This window comes from Scomber scombrus, chromosome 6 (genome assembly GCF_963691925.1).
Source record: "Scomber scombrus chromosome 6, fScoSco1.1, whole genome shotgun sequence".
NCBI lineage: Eukaryota > Metazoa > Chordata > Actinopteri > Scombriformes > Scombridae > Scomber > Scomber scombrus.
In genome coordinates, this window is record NC_084975.1 from 21,121,055 (window position 1) to 21,145,997 (window position 24,943).

Genomic DNA, 24,943 nt, shown 5'->3' on the forward strand with positions numbered 1-24,943 from the left:
TTATTTTGAGTTGTTATAGAAGCCATTCATCATTGAGACACTTCCATCCCTCATATTGTACCAAATTATAGTAAAACATCTGAAAAGATTTTGCTTTGACAGATCATGATGCGAAATGGAGAAATAGCTTGTCCTTCAGTCGGCATTTTGTCACTGATGTCTTATTACTAGACTAACAGCTGTCTGACTATTAAGTCATTTAATCCAAGACTGAGTCTCAAATTCTGTTTTTTCTTAATGGAAAGTAAAACAAATTACCAGCCGTAGGCAATCATTTGTCATATTTACAAGGAAAATAAACATTTTGCTTTCTTTAATCAAGTGTTATTTTCTTGATATCCAAAACTGTTGCCTGTATGTTCTGTATGTATATGACTACAAAGCTTGTTGGGATCAATGAATGTCATGTTTTCTTATCTTCAGAGCATGATGAGTGCCTCAGTGGACTCCACAACTGTGATGAGAACGCCTTGTGCTTCAACATGGTTGGAGGACACAGCTGCTCGTGTAAGCCGGGCTACACCGGCAATGGGACAGTCTGCAAAGGTAAACACTACCATAATAACAGCACTGACAAACACTTACTGTAAAGCCTCATGTGACCCTGGTTTGGGTCCTTTTATCTGTCTGATGTTGGAGTTGTAATCTATGCTCTTACTAGAAAATTGACTTAAGCTATTAAATCAATGAGCTGATTAGAAATCCATTTAAAGGGGAACTGCACTGATTGTACACATAAAAGTCATAAGAAAAAATACTGTTCCTCTGAAAATAATGTCTTCTTAATCACAATGTGAGGAGGATCAGGGGATGAATGATTTGTGGCTCAGGCATCAGTCTGTTTTTAGGCTTCCCTCCGCTCATCATTAAGGCTGATGAGAACATTTGGGTACAGAGAAAATAGGATAAAAGCTATCAAATTCAGATATAAAAAAAATAAGGCCTTACAGTTCTGACTTCAGTTTCAGGGTATCTAAATTTTATACTAAAAGTGGCTATGAATATACTGAGGTTTGTTTTTTGGATTGAGGATTTGCTGGTGTGAACATAATACTTCCCAAATATCCAGAATAGGTTCACAGTCTTTAAAATGGTCCTTTCCTCCTCCAAACAGCACACGTTTTCTGTAAAATCAGCAGCTATGTTTCCTCTTTGACAAAAGGTCATTGTGTCAGTCAGTAAGGGACCAGTTGGCAGGAACAAGGAGTCACAAAAAAAGCGTTTTATTTACCCAAATGCAGAAACGACTATTACAAAAAATGTACCTTTCACCTTCTTTATCACATTTTTTTGTTAATATCCAAGAACACTCTGGAGGAGTTTTCTAGAATTTGACAAAATACTGTAACCCAAATGATGACTTTGACAATTTGAAACACTGTTTGGTGCTTCTTTTACTGAACAGAGCTTCTTTTGTTTTGAATTATTCTTTCTTCTGAGCGAGCAGGGTACGATTTGCCTATGTACATTTATTTCCATTGTTATCTGTCAACTTCAATGACTTCTTTGTGGTTTGGGGACACATTAACTAACAGTCTACCCATGGATAATGAACATTTTTGAATTAACCTTGGTGAGATGCATTAATCACGCAAAATAATATCACGAGAGCCTATAATGAATCACATCACCAAATTAGCTCATATTCTATATGCAAATACATATGCTGCTGCTGGTCTAATTACATAGTTAATGCTCGTTAATCTTTGTGAGTAATGGCTCTTCTCCTCTGGTTTACCTCTAGCTATGTGTGACGGATTGTGCCAGAACGGTGGGACTTGCGTGTCACCAAACAACTGCGTTTGCCAGCAAGGATTTACTGGGAAGAGATGTGAGACAGGTAAGAGTTCATTTTGTTCAGATCCAACAGGAAAAGGACAAAAGGAAAGAGGCTATTACCCTAGGAAGGAACTTAAGATCAAAGTTGTTGCTTTAGTTATGTTGGCATATCTACACTGTTGCTTAAAAAAGCCAGTGATTACTCTTACTTTGTGGAGCTGTCTTTACCCTGACCTCGACAAAACAGCTGATCTGTAAATGCTGAGATGTTTTCAGTGCTTACCCAATGCTATATTCACTGTGGCTGTGTGTGTGTGTGTGTGTGTGTGTGTGTCCGTGTGCATTATGTCTGTGTGGGTCTGTGCTCCATGGTGAGTAATGAGCTTGTACCTCTTCCAGTGGCACGATGGACGATTTGAACTGCAGTTGCAGCAGTATGGGAATTACCCCATATCAAAGCCATTATTAATCAGCGTGGCATCCCTGCTCATAGGCTCCATGCCACATCCAAATTACAACAGCACAAACTCTCGATGCACAATATACGATAGGGCATGATAGCTTAACTGAGTATTAAATCAGTCTGTTTTTATTGCAAAGGCCATATCACTGCTTGCTCTCATGCATGGGAATACGTCAAACACAATGTTGTGATAAGACTCAGGGCTTTGGTATGTTTTACCTCTGCAGTGTTAGTGATTTAAGGTAACCAAGAAAGGCTATAATCCTCGTGGTTGAGCTAGACACACGGTATGTCTAATCTATAGCAGCAACACCTTTCTCATAACCCATTGCAACCTTTCATGGAGTGTCCTTCAGGAGAGGCAACCGAGCTAATAGAAAGTCAAGTCATGACAGTTCTCTGTGTGTGCACTCGTGTTTGAGTGAAGCAAACTGAGCCTTTCTGCTTGCTCATTGGTTCAGGTATTGATTGCACATAAAGGACCTTTTTTTTTTTTTTTTTACGAGGCGTCCTTTTACTGCCCGTCTTAAAGTAAATGAATTTCCTCACAGTGCTGCTCTGAGATGCTGAGGAAGAAGAGAAAGTGTGTGTGTGTGTGTGTGTGTGTGTGTGTGTGTGTGTGTGTGTATCTGTGTGTGTGTGTGTGTGTGTGTGTGTGTGTCTGTGTGTGTGTGTGTGTGTGATATCTACAGAGAATGTGTTAACACACCTAACCATAATGACTTATCCTCCTCCTCATTTTTGTGGCAGAGAAGGTTCTGAGGACCTCGTACCCTAGTAATGGCACAGTCCAGGCAATCACACATTTCATTACCTTATATAGTGTTTTAGATCCCCGCCTTTCTCCTTTTGTCTCCCTCTATTGCTTCACTCTCTTTTGTTAGCATCTGCACCTCAATAACAGTTGACAGTCCATCAAAGGAGAAATTTTACGATATACATTGATTTTGTCCAAGGTGATTCAGTCGATATCTAAAAAGAAGAGATTTCCAAATAAATTAGTTTTGTTGGAAACATGTCTTTGTTGTAGATTTTTTTTCACACACATTTCCATTTTATTCAGATCAATCATAGTGAGGTTAGGTTTGCGGTAGGTCTTTGTTTTTAAATAATTGATTTCTCCGTCTACAAAACATTCTTACTTGAAAAAGTAACGTTGCTTTGTTAAGGTACAAAAGTTAAAACAACTTTATTGTGGTCGCTCCTCACGGTCAAAGAATCAAACATGTACACAAGTACAAGCTTCAGTCACACACACACAACAATTTTGTCTTCGTCTTCCTCATTACAGCTTATTTTCTGATGATTGTATGGTAATTAAAGCATACTTATATTGCATTTTGAGCAAGTCTGTTCCAAGTCCAATAAACTCTACACACTGCACCTTTAAATGTGATCTTAAAACACAACTGGTTGCAAAAAGTTTTCTTCCAATTACATTTGTCTATTTCTTAATCATGCTGTTTGGGGGATCAGGGAATGAGTGATTGGTGGCTAAGGGATCAGTCTGTTTTTAGGCTCCTCTCCGCTCATCATTGAGGCTGATTAGAATTCAAGGTTTGGGAATGTGAACACAAACAAGCTCTTACGTGCATGCTGCGACTTTTGCACGCACCTGATGCCTCAGGCAACAAGATGTTTGTCGCCACAGCTGCTGCTGCTGCTGCAGTGTGCACTTCTATCTTTCGCTTCCCTCCCACAATCTGCCTGCCTTCTCGATCTCGTCCAAGTCAGTTCTGTGACAGCTACCATCCTCGTACTTTTTTTTTCTTGTTTTAAAGTCCAGGCCCACCATCAGGGCCTTTGCTTCAGGGCTAAAGCCTCTGGCACAGTTTAGAGACTTCACCAGTTATTCAGTGTGAAAGGGGGGTCCGTCTCACTGTCTCTTCGCAGTGTGATAGCAGCTCCCAGTGAGGAAAGTGTCTACTGGAGAAGCTTACAGAGATGTATGGGGGTTAATGTACTGTAGGATATGCTGCTCCACTGGATAGAGGGAGGCGAGGGAGGACAGGAAAGACGATGGGGGGCGAGAAGAATAGTTTGGGGAGAGGAGAAGGAGATGTACGGTAAGAGTGACAGATGCAAAATTTGAGGAGGGAGAGAAAAGAGAGCTAACAACTAAGAGAGGGGTGAAAGGAGGTGAAGTGGAAAGGAAGATACAGAGATGTAGGGAAAAACTGACAGATGCAGCGATGGAATGGGAAATGCAAGGAGGGATGGGTGGTTAGAGGGTAGGGGTTAGTGAGTTTTCTCTACATTTGGATGCAGAATGAGGCTGGTGGAGTCGTTGCAGCAGGAGGAGGAGAAGCAGGGCTGGGTAGATGAACATGGAAAAGCTTTCACTAAGTCTGGGCTCCCCACCCCCAGAACCCTGTGAGCTTTTAGAGGCCTCCCCAGAGACTCAACCACTCCTGCTGCAGCAGCGGCAGACTGACGGCCTGTCATAAGACACAGAACAGGAGCTCTTCAAAGCAGTGCAGATACACACATGCACACCTATGAGCGTGCACACAGACATTTACGTATGAGAAAACAGTAACAGTTTGCGATTGTCGATGCCATTTTGGATTGTTGTACATTATTGTCTTGTAATGGGCATATGTAATATTTTGTATATGCTGGTGTGTGTGTGTAATTGTACAAATGTGGGTGTGTGTTCATGTGTTTTTGCCTTCTATGTGTCTGTGGGTCTGTTTGTGTTATGGTCTTTTTGTGACTGTGTGTGCGCTTTTGCTGGCTTGTCATTACTATTCAGGGGGAATGGATGGGGAGGGACAGGGGACACGCAGTGCTGACAGACACCAGCTAGTGGAGAACTCTGACACATCATGAATTATGCAGTATAAAGCTGCAGCAGGCCACATACACTTCAGTCATGGATATAAATGTACGCAGGGCCAGCCATGTAATGTGTGCCCCGAACAAGCTGCATAGTCAATATGGTAGCCCCAGGCTAGCACTGCGCCTTATATGGCTTGGGTGAAAAATGGTCAAATGTTGCAATGCTAGGTTTATTTTTCAGCAAAATGGGTGTCCATTTTCTCTCATGACTTGGAGAAATTCAGGGTAAAAATGTGTCACCATAGCTATAGTATTAGGATGTTTCAGAAGCTAGAATATCTGTGGAAGCTTGTGATGTTTTGTTTTAACCTACAGGACTCAAAAGCTAGATAGAAGTTATATATATATTATTTATATGAAGTTGTAAATTAATTTCTCTGATGTTGTTAAAGCCATAAATATTGTGTCTTTGTTAACTTCTGTACTATTTGACGGTGACTCCATTTTGTTTTCTTTTTTAACTAGATTTATGCTGCAAGTAATTTATATGATTACTGATTTTATATGATAAATGAGAGCAGGTTAGTGTATAATGTAAACCTAATGTGCTTTGAACAAATTAGCTGCTATAAATTGCCCTAAAACCCAAATTAAGGTTCAAAATTTGTTTTCAATTAAAAACACTATGATAAACACTATGCACTGTGTTAAAATAATATATTTTGAAACAGAAAACAAAAGCTCAGGAACAGGCCTGATGAAATTAATATAATAATTTTTCAATATAAAGTCACTGATAATAAGGATTAAAAACAAGTACATTACGTTGATGTAGTTTATACTTGTCTATCATGTGTTGTGAAGGTTGTTGGGTGATTGCACCTTTGCGTGACCAAAAAAGAAGAGAATGGTAACACAGTTTAGCAGATATAACTGTGCACAATGTAAGGCCATTTAACACAAATAACTTACTTCATAAATATTTCCTTGAAAGGAAGATGAAAGATTTTTGTATCCTTAGTAATTTCTCTTTATCTTAGCCAAGGCTAATACTTTATTTATGTTTTGCATTAAAAGATATTCACTCATGTGGTATAAATGCCATTTTAATACACAGGGAGCATAAATTAAATAAACAAAACCATTAATACTTTAAATAAATCCTCTGAAGGTGTTCAGTCCTCTTAAGATAAGTGGGCAGGAGGAACTCATAAGCTATGAGTGTCTTTAGTTAAAATGCTTTTAGAAAATGTAGTAAGATGCATGACAGGGGCTTTATGATTATCTTAGCTTTAAGATGCTTTCAGGAAACAGAGCCCAGGACTCTAAAGATTTTTTTTACCACCCTGTAGTCCCTGCATGAAATAATTGGGCCCAACATCTGTGAACATCCTCTTCTGTTTAGGTCTCAGACGCGTGTTTATCGACTGAATTGCTGAACTGTTCCTATGAGATGAATGGGGAGGTAGCCCTTGTATTTCCTTTATTCTGAGCTCATTATATTCTGCTTTCAAGCCTCTCTAAGCTTATTAGGATGCTTGGCCACCAGTTAAAAATTTCTGTCACTGTGCTGTCAGTCCTGTAACTAATGGCCGTCTCCACTGTCCCTGGCTGGCCTCGTCCTAGCCTCTCAAAGGATGCTGTAGGTTGCTCACAGGACGCTGCAGGCTGTTCACAGGAGAAGAGCATTTGATCAGATGGTGCTGATGGACCCTTCTCCCTTTCATCTTTTCATTCATCAGCAGTCTCAGGTCCTCACGAGCACCTTTAATCAGCAGCACTGAATCATACAGAGGGTAGTTTAGCATTGACAATGTTCTTTAAGGACAAGGAGAAAGAGATAAAAGATTTTTATGTTGGTGTTAAAGATGCAATTTAGATTTGTAACTCCTACACACTCCTGGAGGGTTATGTTCAAGAGCACCATCAGGGAACCCTGGTGTGTTACACCTACGCTGTAAATTGATGTTTTATTGCTAGGAAAAACTCTCATTTTCTCAAGTCGTGAACATTTACCAGCTCACTTCTTCTTCAAGAGTGATATTCTCATAAAGAGATGTGATGAAAGAAAGGAACATTCTGTTTATGTAAATGACACAGCACCTTTTCATCAGAGCTTCATTATTTGTTTTGGTAAAGAAACACTACTTCTGCAACTTTTTCTCTACCTTTAGATTTCTCTTGAGCTCTGTGAGGCATAAAAGAAGGAAGAGAAATGAAGAAAGGATGGAGAGAAACTGAAGTTTGAGAGGACATAAGAGAAGTAAAGAAAGGAGAGAATAAATTACATTTTTGGGTGATATCGGGTGGTTGATGAGAGGAGATTAGAGAAGAAGAGGAGGGGTAGCTGAAAGAAGGTGATTTATAATGAGATGTAAAAATGGAAGAGGAAAAATAGCGACAGTCAAAAGAAGGAGGAGGGTAGGAGACAATTGGATGGCCAGTGAGTTCATAAGGAAACTTTTATGGGTGGGAGAGAGAAGGCGTGTGAAGCTCTGAGGACATGCTGGCATATTGACCAGAACAGAGAGCAGAATGGGGCCAGACAAACAATTTGTTCCCTTAGACCTCATTTACATGATGTCAAGCTCCAGGAAGCTTGTCAGAGTTTTAGACAGAAAGACAAACTGCTAGACAAAAATTGATCAGACTGAATAATGGACACAAACCACAATAGAAAACAAGCAAAGAGACGTACAGATAGATGGTCAGGCAAATATAAAGAGGCATATTAACAGATACAGGTAGCAACAGATGTACATGAACACAAGCATGAAAACATGTCTGTCCAGGTTAATTTATATTACTGTTGCTTTATTCTAAACAGTCAGGGCCACAGTGTGTATTATACAATGGTGGGCAAGAAACATCACAATCTCATCATACTGTACTGTAGCTGAAATCTCTCCTGGGCACGTCCCACCTGACGCTCAGGCACAGGTACCACCCTTTGACAGTTTGCATGATGCATTGCTCCAGCTCTCCCTCTCTCTTTCTTTTTTGTACCACGATTTACCCACAAGGCCCGGGGGCCTGTGACTGTTTAAGCTCAAGCGGCTTGTTTAAGTACAATGATTATGTATTCATTATTTATTTAGAGACAGCCTTACAAAGCACTCACTCCATCACTCGTAATTAGTGTGTCTTAATTAGGCCTTGCTAATGGCCGGAGCTGTCGTTTAGCTGAGCGCAACCTGCTGCTTCTACCTAAATGACACATCTCCCAGGGATAGCTTGCCGCTGTAGCTGCTGCAGTGCAGTGAACTGCAGTAAACACTGGACGGCCACATTGCTTTTCAATCCAACAGAAATGAATTTTTCACTGCTGCAGATTACAAATGTGCTCTGTATATTATATGCCCTGTGTCCTCCTTTAAGAAAAAAAAAAGTTTTATTTATTAGGTTTAATGATAGTGCCTCTTTTCTGCCCATATACTAGGAAGAATGCCATTTGTTGTGGCTTCATAGAGAAATTCTTCAGGCAATTACATGATTTCAGTTGGAACTGTATTTACATGAAGCAGTAACACTCACTATTCTATTATTGACAGATTATGACACAACAAGCAGTCAGACAGCAGCTTGCCACAAAACACAGAAAGAGCCACTGACTCTGAACCTCAACCCACATTAGCTTTCTAGCTAATGAATGCCTCCTTGTTATTTACAATCATGGAGACATGTCTTGTGTTGCACCTTGGGTTAATGCTGAATGAGCTGTCAAACACTGACAGTTTGAGAAGTGCACTGCTAAAGTAATTTTGCGAACTAGTGAGCTAATTAGGTAGTCAGCTTTAGAGTATGAATTACCTTAACTGCTAATGTTAAGGTTGGTCAGTTTAGACGCTACCGGCTACTTCTACCTCCAACTTGGAGTTAGCAAGATATTTTTCTTCGATATATTCAATATATTCGAAAAACCAAGCAGGGAAAATTTCTGCCTCTTTAGCAGCCAAATGTTGTTTGGTGCTGAGCAGGTAGCAATTGGGCTAATCAGAGCTTTTCTGGTGAATTGATGAGAGTGGTGAGAGTGAACCAAGAGTTGAGGCCATAAAACCAAAACGCTAAAATATTCTGAAATGCTTTATATTGCAGAGAGGAATGGAAGAAGTTAGATGATAATGATCTGTATGTTCATTCTCATGAGCAACACATTTCACATTGCAATAATAATTTTCCATAGTTAATACAAATATATTGATTGAGCTTTAAATTGCCATGTTAATATGACTGTGGCTCCAGTTATCAGTTGCCAGCACACATTTGTTTACATTGAATGTCGGCACCGGTTAATAAACTCCTATATTAGCACTGTCAATCAGACACTTGGTAAAGGTGAATTTATGATCTGCGTCAGAAGGTGTTTTTCTTCCATTCACTAATAAATTGAAACTTACTCTTACATTAGTTGTGACTGTAAAAAAGAATCACTAACTGTGATTTTAGTTTGACATAAGAGAGTGCAGGAATTTTTACAACTATAGGTATCTGTAACAGTGATTACATTATATGCTTACAGCTAGCAATTGTGCTTGCGTCCAATTTACCATGATTACTTATCCACTTTCCTGTTCAAGTGCTTGCAGATATGGATTTGTGTTTCAGTGTCTGTTTCATCTTCAGGAACCCAGTGTGTAACTCAATTTGCCTTGGGCTTCATGATGATTGATTGATTATTTGAGTTCACTCTGAGTCTTAATGAAGACTGAGGACCAGTGACAATCACTCAATTACACTTTACTGTACATAGAATATCAGGGATCCGCAATCCATTTCTTACCTTATCGCTGTGTCATGTACATGCCATTAAAAGCTTTGTACACATTATTGTTGACTTCAAGATATTTCATCCTTTTGTCAGTTGTCATAGTAAATGTGATATGACACATTTAACTTAACCCCACTTACTGTCAAATGGTGTCTTAGTGGTGAATTTGACATAGGAGCAGGAGGAGAGGTTGAGTTGAGATCCAGAGATGTGTCTGAATAATTCCTCCTGGAGCCTATCAGGATTATCAGGTAGTCCTCAATGGAAATGGAAATCAGTTTGAATTAGGCTACTGTACGGGAAAGGTAAGTTTTGTAGCAATAATGGCTTCTTTGCTGAATGTTGCAGTGCAACAGAACCACATCCCAACCTACAGGACTATCTGTCAGTCAAAGAAAGGAAAAAGACATGAGAGAAGAAACTACATTGGTGGATGAGAAGAGAGAGGGAAGGGGTAAAAGGAACATTTTGTAACTGTCAAGGATCAGAATGGGTAACAAAGACAAAGTGAAGAGGTTGGCGGGAGCAGATGCAATGAAAGGGAGGGATGAAGAGAAGAGGCCAGGCCAGACTAAACTCTGCCCTTTTCTGCTCAAAGACAGAGCAAACTGGAATGAGCAAAGGTGATGATGAGGGCACCTCTGTTTTTGCCTTAGCTTTGAGACAGACCGACAGGTGAAGTGAAAAAGTAACACACAGAAAGGTGAAGGCAGAGGATGAAGAAAGAGGAAGGGGGTTGTTCATCGCAGAGCGGCATAACAAGCCCAGGAGGCTGCAGAAGGAAAGACCACCCGCTTGTTCCTCACTTTGTCCTCTGAGAGCTGCCTTAATAGAGCCCTTGTTTCCAGACTGCCACTCAGGATAACGAGTAGGATAACTGCAGTCTGTCTCATTGTCTCTCTTTGCCTATTACTCCTCCATCTCCCCCTCCTCCTCTTCCTGCTTCTTCTTCCCTTGTTGCCTCCACCACCTCCTTCTACTTCCTTTCATCCCCATCCTCCTCATTTGCTTCATCCTTGTCCTCTTCCTCCTCTCTTTGTGTAGGTAATTCTCTGTCAGTTCCATATCTTTCAGTCAGCAAGGCAACTCCAAAATAACTGTTCTTCTGTGGACTTGACCTCTGCAGGAGATAGAGACAGAAGGCCATTTTTTTATTTTGTTTGTGTACTCCTTTTTTCAGAGCAGAGAAAGGAAAAACATGACATGATTTAACAAGTGAAAGCACTGCACCATCCACATCTATGATTCAATGAAAGACAAAGCTGCAACATTCAATAATTACAGAGCTTCCAGGAAGCGCCTCCATCTGATTGTCATTGTTGTTGATTTAATTACAGTGATCTTCCATTATCATTTACGCAAGATGATAAAAGAGGAGTCAAGACTTTTGCCAGCATGTTATACCTCGCATATTCTATTTAGTCAAGTCCAAGGTGTGACAACAGCAAGTTACTGTCCTTAAACACTGCAACACTTTAAAAGTTGATTTGACGCCAGGCTGAGATGCGTTGTGCCATAATTGTAGCTGACAGGTTCGGCACAGATTAAAGAGAAAATGATGAATCTTTTGTTCCGAGTGCAACCCTCTGTTGTTATAGCCAGACAACTTTTTTAAATGCTTGAATGAAACTGTCTGAAAATAACCCATTTGCATATTTTTAGATTCACCATCAGTCTGTTATAAATAGTGTCTGACTGCTCAGTTGGACTTTGAACAATTTCAGACTGTCTTATTGGGCAGAAGAGGATGATTTGAACAAATTCAGCTTGATTTTTTTGATATCCTGGCAATACACCTCATGCAGCTTTTCCCTTTAAAAGCTCCCTGTGCTTTTATCACACTAAAATTCACAGGCAACAAAGAGCATTGGATATTTCTCTTCAGGAGTGGGGAGAATTTATATTAATTTACAAAGATAAGCTAGTTATGCTATTTGCTGGACACTCATGATTTTTAAGCAGTGTCCTTTTAACCCAGCATTGCTGTCCTAAGGGGAGAAAATGAGGTGCTCTGCTCTTACCAAACTGATGTAATTAGTGAAATATGAGCTTTCCTTTTTAAGTCTGCTGCATTGAAAGAGAAAGCATTTCTAACCTGATCAGTATGGAAAACTGAATAAAGGAAGATCATGCAGGTTTTTCTGCAAACCTGCACATGATTCAGACAAATGTGGGTAATTTTTAAATAGATAGGGCCCTAATCTGCGGGACATTTGATCAACGGTTAATCTGCTGCAGAAATTCTATTAAAAGGCTGAGGGCTCATTAGCCAATAGATCTTAATCCCATTACTGCCTGGGCGGTGGGGGACCATGAGCCAGTCTGCCTGTCGCTCTATGGGGGATACTGTTGCAGGAGGTCGTGGAGAAGGTCAGACACGGCACACTGCCATTTTCATAATGAGAGCAGAGCATCATGCATCATGCACAATCATAAAAAAGCCATCACTGGCTATGCAGACACATTTAATCACGGCGCATGTCTGGGCCTAACGTATTTAGCCCTACTGTGTAATAACAGGCTTTATTTCCTCTCTCGTGTGGGCCTGGCCCTTAGTTTAATTAAATGTTAGCTGAAATATCAGAGTGATCTGTCTCTTCATGTGCTTTCTACATTATTGCAAATTATATTGGATTTGTTCTTGGTAGATGTTTGTTGGATGGGTGCTTGTTGGAATAAAAGGTGTGGGTAAACAGAGGAATAAAAGACTGAAAAGGAATAACAGATAAAAAAAGATAATATAAATAGAGAACGAGTGGGGAAAGAACAGAAACACATAAAGAGGAGAAAGTCAGAGCTTGTAATCTAAGTCTTGTATTAAAGACAGGAGCTGAAAGAGGAGGCAGAGTCAAGGATATTTCTAAGTGGAGTTCTGTGAAAACACATCAGCTCCATCTATTCACAACCACCCACAGGCTGTATTAGAAGGTGTTGTCAAAGCCATTTACTGAGCTTTTTTGAACATCGCCTCATAGAAACTAATGTCCAACTAAAGTTCAACAAAAGTGCGCACACTTTGGGGTTTACTTGTTTGCCTGCATGTGTTGGTGGATTAGACTGTATCGGATTTCACTGGCATTTCACATGTTGTATTTCTGGCTTCTAAGAATAGGCTTGTTATATTAGATTCATTCATTCCTTGCTATCTTTTATTGATACACATGTCCCTCTGTGGCTATGCAAGTATGCTTAATCAATAAGGCCTACGGACTAGATTCACTCAAATGTTAGACACGTTGTTTTGTCAATTTTAAATAAGTCAATGACGAAAATGCCTACAAGGCAAGAATGGAGCTCAATATCCCTTTTACTCTGAAGAACATACTTTGCAACCAACAAGATTAAAGGATTGTGTTAAAAGATCAGTGTGTGTGAATTTAGTGGTGTCTAGCAGGATGGACTTAGCAGATATGTAATATAATATTCATAAGTATGTTTTAATGAGTGTATAATCACCTGAAAATAAGAATCACTGTGAGAAAGAGCCCTTTTTATCTGGCTCTAGAGAGGGCCGTGAAACTTGCAAGTTTCACGGCCCTCTCTAGGATCAGTTGGTTGCAATTTGCAACCCCACAGCTAGATGCCAATAAATCCTACACACTGCACCTTTAATATCTTCCCTTGTCTTTCTTTTCCCTCCTCTACAGATATTGATGAGTGTGCGGATGGCTTTGTCGAGTGTGATAGTAAATCCACTTGTGTCAACTTGCCCGGCTGGTACCACTGTGAGTGCCGTGATGGCTACCATGACAACGGCTTGTTTTCAGCCAGTGGGGAGTCATGTGTAGGTGAGTGACCTACCTTTTCTTTTCTTACACAAATATGAAAAATATGAAGAGGAAACTTTAAAAATGTGATTATATGATTTGCAGGTTGATAACTCTGTCACATTTTTAATTCAACATATGCATCAAAAAATAAATAAATGTGAATTCATCACACATTTCACATGTGCAATATAAACATATAGGTATTCATGATTTTCAGATATACAATGAAATTAAAACTGACATTTCATTAATGTTTCACGTCATGGATTCAACCTAAAATTCTCATATGTTAATAAACTGCATTTTCCACGATAGTTTGTCCCCCCACATTAATCAATTTTGACCTTAAACTTGGAGTTTTGATGCCACTTTTTTCCTAATTAGAGGAAGTTGTGCCAGATTTTTTTGAATTTTTCTTATTATTCTGCTCCCATTTTTCAAACCTGTGATTTCTTTCACCCAAATGAGGTTTACATTAATTTTCCTATTGTTTGCATCTGATGGCTCCACAATGCCTTATTAATGGACATTTCTATTGAATGGCATCTGATTTAACATCTAAGTTCCATCACAGAGGAAGAGAGTATTTTTTTGCTTCCTCAGATTGTCTTTTAATTTAGCAGAACTTTGTTGAAATATATGAATGATCTGCCATCACAATCTCTGCAACTTTTTGTCTAATATGTTTTGTTATGCTTCTGTAAGTGCTGGTATGATTGGATAGGTACATCACTATCAGTATGTTTTCCTCACAAAATGTCAGTTTTCTTTTTGCAGCCTGTTCATATTCTGGGGCTTTCTCTCTGATATAGCCTGTCAGGAAAAGTGTCAGCTGTCAAAATGTAACCCTCAATCTACTGTAACAGTGAAGCATTGCCTGTAACAATAGTGCTAGCTGGCTCCACTAGTTGACCCCATCTTGGCTGTCAGCTTGAGTATTGAGAGAGTCAGGAAAAAAAGCACATTAAAGGCATTCTCAAAAAAAAGAAAAAAAACCTCAAACCTGTCTGGTTTTCACAATGCAGCTATGCCAACATATACTCTACTTCTGCTGAATGAATTAAGTTAAGCAGGTATGGTCTTAGCTAGTACCTGGATGGGAGACCTACTGGCAAAAACTAAATTGCTGTTGGAAGTGGTATTGGTGGGCCAGTAGGGGGCACTCTCCCCTCTGGTCCTAATAAATCCCAAATGCCCCTGTACAGAGACAGGGACAATGTGCTATATGAGATGCTGTCTTTTGAATAAGAACAAAGTACTGATTCACTTTGGTCATTTAAGATCACATTGCACATATCGGAAAGAGTAGGGAGTTCCCCGGTGCAGCAGAGAGACTGCTCTCCACTGCTGCAGACATTATGTTAATACTAACACAGCGGAGCATTCTGCCTCCCCCTCAGTTTGTTATTCTCATGCAGGCAGGAGACGGTAAGATGCTTTGGACCATTTATCTTAATTGCCAGTTATGTGTCCTATTGTATTTCAGTGGACTAATAACAGCAGTGAATGGTTTGGCACAGAGTATACTGGAGCACACTTTTCTATTCATTCAATTGAGAATCAATTCTCAATCAAGGTATTATAACAGTATCGAATCAGGTGATATGAATATTGTCCCAGGCCTATAAAATAAGCACATTCATGGCTTTTATTTTTAATTTTTTTGTTCCATCTTGGTATAAAATTTAAATCCCTATGGACACTTTTGTATGTGAAACCAAGATTATTGTTTGGTAAAATATATGCACGACACTCTAAAGGTGTGCATACAAACTGTGTACACTGCAGCACACACACACTCTCCAACCTTTGCCACCTTTTCTCAAAAAATCCAGGGAAACTCTGTAAAGCAAAGTCATAATTTGACCAAAAGTGGGTTTCTAGGCTACATTACAGTTACATTTTGTATCTTTCCCTTAACATTTGAAAATTGTTTTATTGCTGCATTTTACAGTTGCATTTGAAGCTGTCTTGCTAAAATATAGCTGCTCACTGATACGTATGGATCCCCTCCAGTGATACAACTTCCAGCCCTTTTGTGACAAAAAACACTCCTTTGTTACCATGTTACAAAAGGGACATTACCAGGACCCATTTCCACAAGCCAGGCATAAACTGTTACCAGCACTGAGCATATGTATGATGTCGTCTTCTTTGTACTCCCTGCAGATATTAATGAATGCAAGACGGGGAGGAACACCTGTGCCAACGACACAGTGTGCTTCAACCTGGAGGGAGGCTATGACTGCCGCTGCCCCCATGGGCACAACTGCACCGGTGACTGTATCCATGACAACAAGGTCAAGCACAGTGGGCAGATCTGGGTACTGGACAGCGATAGGTGCTCTGTGTGCTCCTGCCAGGTAAGAAACAGAGGGAGATGTACACACAGTGCCAGAGACAAAGAGGGCTGAGAGAGAAATACAGAGACTAAGAGAGAGTAGCCAAAGCAGAGGTAGATGGATCGGATGAAACAGACAGAGTCAGACAAGTGGAAAGATGGATATGATAATACAAAAAAAGATAAAGAGGCAGATAGAGACAGAGAAAATGCGCCCAGTGCCACAGATAGTTGAGCAATAATGTCCCCTCTCTTACTGCATGTGTGCCCAATTGGTCTATGAATGGATTTTGTCTCCTTTGTTTATTCTGTCTACTATGCGAGTGTCTAAACAAAGAACAACAAAGCAACTGTAGACCTGCTCATTCGTAAGAATGTGGCCATCCCCCACTGGGCCAATCAGCAACAAATGTTAACTTGTTTTGTCAGTGACATTTTGAAAAAAAAAGTATTGTTGCATGGATGATGCAATAAGAAAATACACGTCTTCTTTTGAGCTAATATTGTCAGATTTCAACTGTGGAGATTGCGGTTCATGGTCACTGTTGGCCCGAGACATCGGCATCTATTTTATGACAGACAAAACTATGTATATATGTATATATATAAAACAGATATAAAACACACATAAAACAGCTAAACAACAGGATAATTCCCTCAAGAGTTAATGTATCTGCTGGATGTGGAAATAGGCAACAGTTCGCTAACACATTCGCCTTAACAGCTTTACAAGGTGCTAATATGCCAGTGTTGTCTTTACAGCTTGTTCTGGTGCCCCAAAGAGGCCAAAACAGAAGTTGAAAGTGCTATAAATATAGACCGCCTCCTGCATTGCAGACAATACAAAAGAACCAAAAGTGGAGATGGGGCTTGCTGCACACCAAATAGTCAGCACTGCACCAAATTCTTGGTATTTATCTACACATTCTCTGCAAGTGGAAGAGCAAGCGTGTTTCATGTATGTTTCATCAGGCTCACTTGTTGTGATTTTGTTTTGTTTTTAGTGAGTGAGCTAGTTTGCTTGCTACTGCACCAGCTAGTTGTGTAACGAGTGAGCTAGCTTCTTGTACCCTCTGTAACTGCAGCGAGACATAAATGAATTTCTTTTTTTCACTTTCTGATTCTTAAAATCCACTGATTTATAACATATAGTATGACACATGAGCGAATGGGCCCAGTTTTAGATATATTAGAATGCACTGGCCAAATGCCTCACTCCCACAGTTTTAATCAAATTCTGATTCAAATTAAAAGACTGTCTTTGTCTTCACCCCTCCTCCTTCTTAAACAGATCAGGAAATGCGTAGGATAAGGCTGGCAAGGAAAGACAACGGGAGAAATGGAAACACTGATACAATAAACTCTGATATGACAGTGATGCCGTGGTGAAGAGCTATTTAATTTAAGTGCAGTAGCTATATGTAGTGAGCTTTAAAGGTCTGCCAGAATGACTCAGACTTTTTGATGTAGTTGTTTTGATTGATTTCTGACACCAAAGTGACAAGCCATCTGGGAACAGTTGGTCCGTAAAACTCATTCCATCACCACAAACACATTTTTCCTCCGTGATTATCAGGTCACGGACCAGTCATACTTTGCAATTCAGCATTTCACTCAACCTAATGCCTGACAGTAGTGGAAGGTGATTATAGTGGATTAGTGTCGGTAGTGAATGATCAAGCAGCAAATTATTCATTTGATTACAAAGGACCAGGGCAGAAATGGCTCCCTAATTAAATGACTCATATTAATTGATTTGAAAGATTGAAGAGCTGCCTGTCAAAATTAGTTGTATTGAGCGGTTGAGGGAGCAGAGGAGTAAACATGTTATTGTTTTGGAGGTGGGCGGACGCAGCTGGATATTAGATGTTGAGCTGGGACTAAGTGATGGGGGAAACCAAGGTCAAACATCAAAGAAAAGACAAAGGCTGGGTTGTGTCCAGACTGAGGTTGTGCAATATGCAAATTGTTGCTTTAATCTGCTTTGAGCACCAGATGGGTTGCCTGTACTGCATGTTTGAGGTCACTACTTTCTAAAACATTAGAAGAAAGGAGAAAAAAAGAAGATAGTTTTATTTAATTGGCACAGTTTGGAGAAAGACTGTGATGGCGCTGACTTACTATTGGACTCTTCCATCTTTATGGTCTTTAAACTGACTTTTGCAGAAAAATGCAAGAAGATCAATAGTGATTGCTCACCCGCCTACTCCTTAATTCTCTGGATCGTTGTCCTATTTGTTAGCACCCTAAAGGAAATTTAATGTAAAGACAAAAAGTAGCAGTTTTTTACCTACTGTATATATTCTTGGTCCATGGCATTGTGTCTGCATGTAACATATATGGAGAATAAATGGTATATATTCATTATACTTCAGCCTCACACAGTTGAACATTTAAGTACTAACACCGGATATGAGTTTGAGAGGAGAATGTGACAAAGGTAACAAGTTAATTTCAGACCCACAGCAGTTGTTGTGTGTGGAGGGCACCTTAAATCACAGAGACAACAAGACAGTTTTCCAAATATCTCACTGATGAACAGAAACTACTGAAAAACGAGGTGCATCAGTATTCATAACTCACAGTACTCAGTATTCATAATTCATATATTTCAGTTTGGTGTGTGTTGCCTACAGTACAGTACTATCTGAGGCTTATTATCATGAAAGAGAGCTTCAAAACAGTTACCATGGACAGGCTACTTACATTATTACAATATTCATTATTATAACCATGTGTTTATTGTGTTTTAATGTGTTTTATGTTTAATGATCCCATCAAACTAATAGCCTTACACATGCATGCATGTACTGTATACCGTATGTGTGCACATGCCTGCATTTAACATTTATCGTGCCTTTGTGATAAATGTGCTTCTTGTTCAGGCTGGCCAAGTGATGTGCCGCAGGATGGTTTGCGACTGCGACAACCCCAACGCCGACCTGTTCTGCTGCCCTGAGTGCGACCCTCGACTGAGCAGCCAGTGTCTGCACCAGAACGGCCTGCTCACCTACGGCAGCGGGGACACATGGGTGGAGAATTGCCAGCAGTGCCAGTGCCTGGTAAGTAAGGATGAATATATTAACCCCCACGTTTGTGGATTTTACATTGCAGGAATTGAGTCGATGACTTTATCCAGGCTCATTTATGGTGAGAGCGAAAACAACATGAACACTCATTCCTGTGCCACAGCGCCCACACAAGAAAATGTAACAAATACTCCAGTCTCCATGGAAATGCTCATGAATGAGAGATGTGCTATGCAAAGAAAGTCAAGGAGAAAAGTTTTGTGGTAAAGAGAGGGGGAGTGATTAAGAGGTCAATAAAAAGAGGAGAGGAGAAAATGAAGATGAAAGAAATAGAGTTTGTTATTAGGGAGATTTTAGAGAATTCAAAGGACCCTCTGCACTGTTGTCTGATGGAATTATACATTTTATGAAGGATACTTTCAAGGTTAAGAGAACAGGAGAAAATGTGTGTGTGTGTGTGTGTGTGTGTGTGTGTGTGTGTGTGTGTGTGTGTGTGTGTGTGTGTGTGGCTCAAGAGTGGGAGGTGTTACAGTGTGTATCATGCTTTGAGAGGTTTGTGCACAGTGTTGATTGATGAGTATGTGTGTTTCTGTGTGCTCTGTGTGTCCTCTAAATGCAATCCTATTTCTCACTCGAAACAAAATCACATTGTGTTCGCCACATGAATCTTTCACAGCAAAGCATATGCACTATTTTCTTTGCGTTCACATCCTCTGCCATGTCGGCCTTTTTCAAGGTTTACATATTGCAGCTGAGCACAACAACAGGGAAGCATTTCATAAGTGATTCCCAATAAATCTGACAAAAACAATAAACCTTTCTACTTCTCCCCACATAGCCGTATGCATATTAAATGCAAATGTCACGCTTTATATTCTACCCCACCGTCTTGTCGCACCCACGCTAGGCAGTAACACATACCCACACCAGTGTCACTCCTTCTGTTCAGTGACTCACAAATCATCTTCGTTGTGGATCCCAGAGACACACTTTACAACTCCTTTTTCTTCTTTTTTTCCCCACTCTTGTCTTTGTCTTTTAAAGATCAACCTTACTTGTAGATAATATAAGTTGGCTACAGTCTGACAGATTTATGGTTTGAGTAGCAGCAGCGATGCCATTTCCACCCCTGTCCCCCCTCACTCTATTGTACTGCTGCCCTGGTGCCCAGACCTGAGGCCTGCTTTTTGGATTTCTTACAGTGAGCCATTATATAAAAGCTTGAAAATCACTGCTCAGCTGAGAGGCAGTGGGGAAGCACAGAAAATGGGTTTGCTCGGCTTCACTCTTGCTTGGGCTGTGCTCACAGTAGGCACTTATATATGTTGACACAAGCAGATACAAACACATCCGAGAATGCAGGCATGCCTGTCGCAGCAGCAGGACACACAGACACGCATGCACGCACGCACGCACGCACGCACGCACGCACGCACGCACGCACGCACGCACGCACACACACACACACACACACACACACACACACACACACACACACACACACACAGTATACAAACATAAGTGTTTACATAGTATAAACATGTGCACACATATGTAGTCATGTTTGAGAATGTAGGCACACCTGGCAGCATGGCAACACATACAGTACTCATGCAAACACACGCAGGGACATAAAACACACTCAATTAAAGATGCACAGAGACAAAGCCACAAAGCAAAAGGACCACCAGCCACACAGTATAAAGAGCAGCACTTGAAAGGGCGAGGGAGAAAGCTGCTGTGCGATACCGTACTGGGGCTCCAGTAGCGTGACAGGGACGTGAAATGAACCTTGAATGCTTCTACACTTAGCAGAGCCATGGCTGTCCAGGCTCAGCAGGAGCCTTAAAATACACAGTGACAGCAGGCAGATGGGCAAAACATTCTCCCAAGACCAAGATGTGACTCCCTCTCTGCTACCCATGCAATCATTTGAAATCAAGAATCTGGCCTTTGCAGAATATGCACGCACAGACCACTGGTGGTTTGCTATCTTGTTAAATCGACAGAAGATCAAAGATACATTGATTTCCCCAGTCATAAGTTGTACTTAAGATTGTTGTGTGGTGCATAAAAGAAAGCATGATTGTTGCTGGTTAATTCCCAGGCAAAGATAAATGTCACTAGTTTTAATCTCCCGGAGGCATTTTGTAACATGTATTCTTGTAAAGTAAAGGCAAAGAGATTAAAATGCAGTCAGATACCATGAAGACTGAACGCAAAGCCAGATTAAAATAATAACCTTATGAAATATCACAAAGAGATGAAAGAGCCGCTTCAGTGTTAGGTTGATCAAGTTTCCACACCACACTGTTCTGTTTGGAAGGCAAATGAAAGCTGATTTTATAGCAAAGTGCTCTCTCCTTTGTGATCATAGGCCACATCTGCATAAACAGACAAAGATGATGGTGTCCCTTATCGCAGCATGGGAAAGATACCTGAGGCTACATTCAATCCCTTCCCCTGGCTACAGCCAAAGAGGGCCACTCGGGGGGGATTTCCTACTTCAAATGTTTATACATTGCATGAAAGCAGGGAGTGGGCATTAGCATCACGTGAGCCCCGTGCTTTATAGCCAGCCTAATTTGCTACAACATTTCTGGAATGCTGAGCCAGACGAATTTCAGAGATATTAAATATGCCCGGTGGGCCACTTGCATCAAGCCTCTTGTAACTTTATGTGTGCATGCCTTTTGTATCTGCGCTAGTGCTTAAACATACACAGCCTGAGCTCATAGTTCATCTCACAAGAAGGTGTAAAGTAAAAACACTCAAAAACGAATCATAAAGAATACTGTTGGAGGGATGTTCAAAGTTGGCCAATATATATGACCTGTTTTCTCAGGCCAATAGAAAATTGCAGCACATAAATCCAATAAGGCTTTCTCTGCTGAAAGTTTGCTGTGATTAATATGGGAACAACAATGAGAGAGGGGGACCAGAACAAGTCAATTAAGAAGCTGGAGCATTTACCTCTACAGTCTGGAAAAATTGCTGACTGTGTTGGAAGATTGCTCTGCTCATCTTTATTTCCTTGGTACCTTAACAACTTTTTTTCTCCATCAAATGAAGATGGTCCCTCTAGAATGCAAATGTACAGCGTCAGGTGAAACGTGTGTATTTGCATGAATGCCTTGTTCAGGCATTGAAAAAGCAATAGTGAAGATGCAGAGATTATTTTGAACTCCTTTTCTTCGCTGTCTGTCTATCCATCACAAATTCTCTCTTTCTGTGCCTCTGCAGCAGGGGCAGGTGGACTGCTGGCCTCTGCCGTGCCCGCCTGTGGACTGTGAGTTTACCGTGGTGCCCGAGGGCGAGTGCTGTCATCGGTGTGTCACTGACCCCTGCCAGGCCGACACCATCCGCAACGACATCACCAAGACGTGCACGGACGAGCACAACATCTCACGCTTCAGTGGTTCCTCCTGGATTAAACATGGCACCGAGTGCACCCTGTGCCAGTGCAAGGTAAAACGGCAGGCAGCCTCGAAGCTGCAAATTACAGTTCGTCTACTTCAGTGCCAGACAAAACACCAAAGAAAAGTGGTTTGAAAAATTGAGAAACCTTTGTGCTTTGACAGAAAAAAACCAGAGTCTGCATTGTAAAGGCAGTATTTGTTTCCATAATATCTCATTGAACATTGAATTTATTTGACCTTTTTGTGCATATGTCTGGAGGTGTAGCCATTTGTGTGGTGATTTGGATTTGCTAACCTGTGCACACAAAGCTTTTCCATAGTAAAAAGAAACATTTCTCCAAATTTAATAGGGTGGTAATTAGAGCAGCAACAATGGAGAAGGAGATTAATGAGTAACTCCCAGTCTATTTAGTTAACCAGAATACACACAGTTGCACATGACAGTGATTGCCTAGAGGACAATCCAAATTTTCCCACAATAATAATGTGACAAATGCTGCTTTCTTTCTTCAAAAGCACAACAAAGAGGGAAGAGGATAATGAATAAGATGTGATGTTTCATTTGAGAGTCATTCTTCAAATACTTGAAGTTGAGATTTTTAGGAATTTCATTTCTTTTTATTAATAGGAGTTGTATTAATATTCTACCACTGCTTGTTTAAAAAAAAGAGAAAGAAATGAAAACCTTGGACCACAAGGGGTCTGCACTGATCCGTCATCCCCTCAACTCCTGTCCTCTGGCTCAGCTGCAGGAGGGAATCACAGTCCTCTCTCCACTATGTTAAATAAGCTCACACACAATACTAACTAAGTAAAGTGCCTCAGCAAGTCTATCTAGAAAACTGAGACAAACTTGCATAATTAGCAAGTCTATCTAGAAAACTGAGACAAACTTGCATAATTGGTCCTCGTAAATCAGGTGGAGACAGTCGCACTCCACGAGTTTTTGTTCCAAGAGAACACAGAACAATCACTGAGAGAGTAAAATGTGCAGGTGAATATCCTCTTCATTACCAATTGTGAGCATATATTGTTTGCCTCGGCTTTAGGACTAATCCACCAAGACCGACTCCCTTGCCTGAGTTTCTAGGATGAATATTTTCTCCCTGCTTGCCTGAATATAAAATGCACCTCTTACAGAAATGATAGCAGCCAATCTCAGTGGAAAAAACTGTTAAATATTCAAAGTTTTCCAAAGAAATCTTACTATGCATCAAAGATCTACTTTGAATTGAAATACATCAACACAGATTTACTGTTATCAGGGTCTGTATTGAGTTGGTATTGGCAGTATTTGTTTAGCACATACAGTACTCTCCGTGCAAACCTTTAGTCTCCCAAGTTTAAAGCAAAACGCCTCTGTGACCATTCACATTTGTATTCTCAGTAGAATATTGCCGCCTTGGATCAATTGGTGCCAAAATGACACCCAGAGGAATTCTAAATGCCAAACGGAGTCTGTATGCTGCAGCGGCGCCACCTAAAAATATTATCTGCTGAGCTTCAAAAAGAGTTTGCCTGAGGTTAAAGTGTGATTATAATCCACTCATGTGTTTCTTTGCCATCTCTTCTTCTCATTTCCAGAATGGACACATCTGTTGCTCAGTGGACCCCATGTGCCTTTAGTCCTGGCGGATCCGAAGGCACCTGTACAGTGTTCTCCATGTAAAAAAAAAAAAAAAAAGATAACACCACCCCTCTGTCTCTTCACTGTCCTCCTTGCAGGCGTGGGTCAACAGTATTTGCATTGTCAGGATTTGTTTTAGCCTGCTAAACCAGATGGATGGTGGTTACTAATCAGGATAATTCATACAATATCACATTGTCAAAAAATTAACCTTCAGGTACTTTCCGCTAATTATCTCCAGTTTCTAGCTCATCTTATTGTATGTTCTTCATGGTAAACCCCACCCACCTGGCTCCACGTGCACGTTAAGCATTAAGAGTGTTTTGCAAATACTGCGAGCTGCGCCTGCCTCCTCAACTCCTCTTTATACCAAATGCAAACCTATATCATACCAAACAGATGATGGACAGTTCCCTCAAACCCACTCTTTGTTCTTTCTCACCACTTAGAGTGAACCTTTAAGGATCACCGTTCCCCCACTCCGAGTCATCGCTACATGAATCTGTAAGATATTACTATTACTGGCATGACTGTGCTTGATGTCCAAACATTTTTGCTGATTTCTAAATTCTCATTGATGATGATGATGATGATGATGATACCCTAGATAGAGTAAAGACAGTTAGCATAAGGTTCCGTTGCCACATTTATGAGTCGTCTATATTATGTGGTGCTTTGTAGCATTTTGTTCCATTTCTCTTTTTTGTAATTTTTCTTTCCAAGCTTGTTATTGTGTAATAGTGAAATAAAGTATTTCCATTTACATTTAATTCTTGTCTTTAGTATGCGTGTGATTTATTCATATCCATTATGTTTGAAGAATAAGCACTTAATTGGACATTTAATAATAATTTTTGGTAATGTGGTTTTTATCAGGAGCATGGTAGAACTTACCAAGGCAGACTTTATAAAGGATTTATAATTTTTTAACTTTATTAAAGGTTCATAATGAATTAACTAATGCTT

General features: G+C 40.3%; 1 protein-coding gene across 2 annotated transcripts in view; it reads left to right on the forward strand.

The window, feature by feature from the left end:
* The window catches only part of nell2a (neural EGFL like 2a), a 74,392-nt gene extending 50,416 nt beyond the window's left edge, over window positions 1-23,976 (forward strand). For both annotated transcript variants that reach the window (XM_062420052.1, XM_062420053.1), the window contains exons 14-20: window positions 424-546; window positions 1,745-1,840; window positions 13,439-13,579; window positions 15,731-15,924; window positions 18,788-18,964; window positions 22,175-22,399; window positions 23,935-23,976. In XM_062420052.1, coding sequence (XP_062276036.1) covers window positions 424-546; window positions 1,745-1,840; window positions 13,439-13,579; window positions 15,731-15,924; window positions 18,788-18,964; window positions 22,175-22,399; window positions 23,935-23,976 — 998 coding nt within the window. The remainder of the gene's footprint in view (window positions 1-423; window positions 547-1,744; window positions 1,841-13,438; window positions 13,580-15,730; window positions 15,925-18,787; window positions 18,965-22,174; window positions 22,400-23,934) is intronic.
* Window positions 23,977-24,943: the final 967 nt, after the last annotated feature.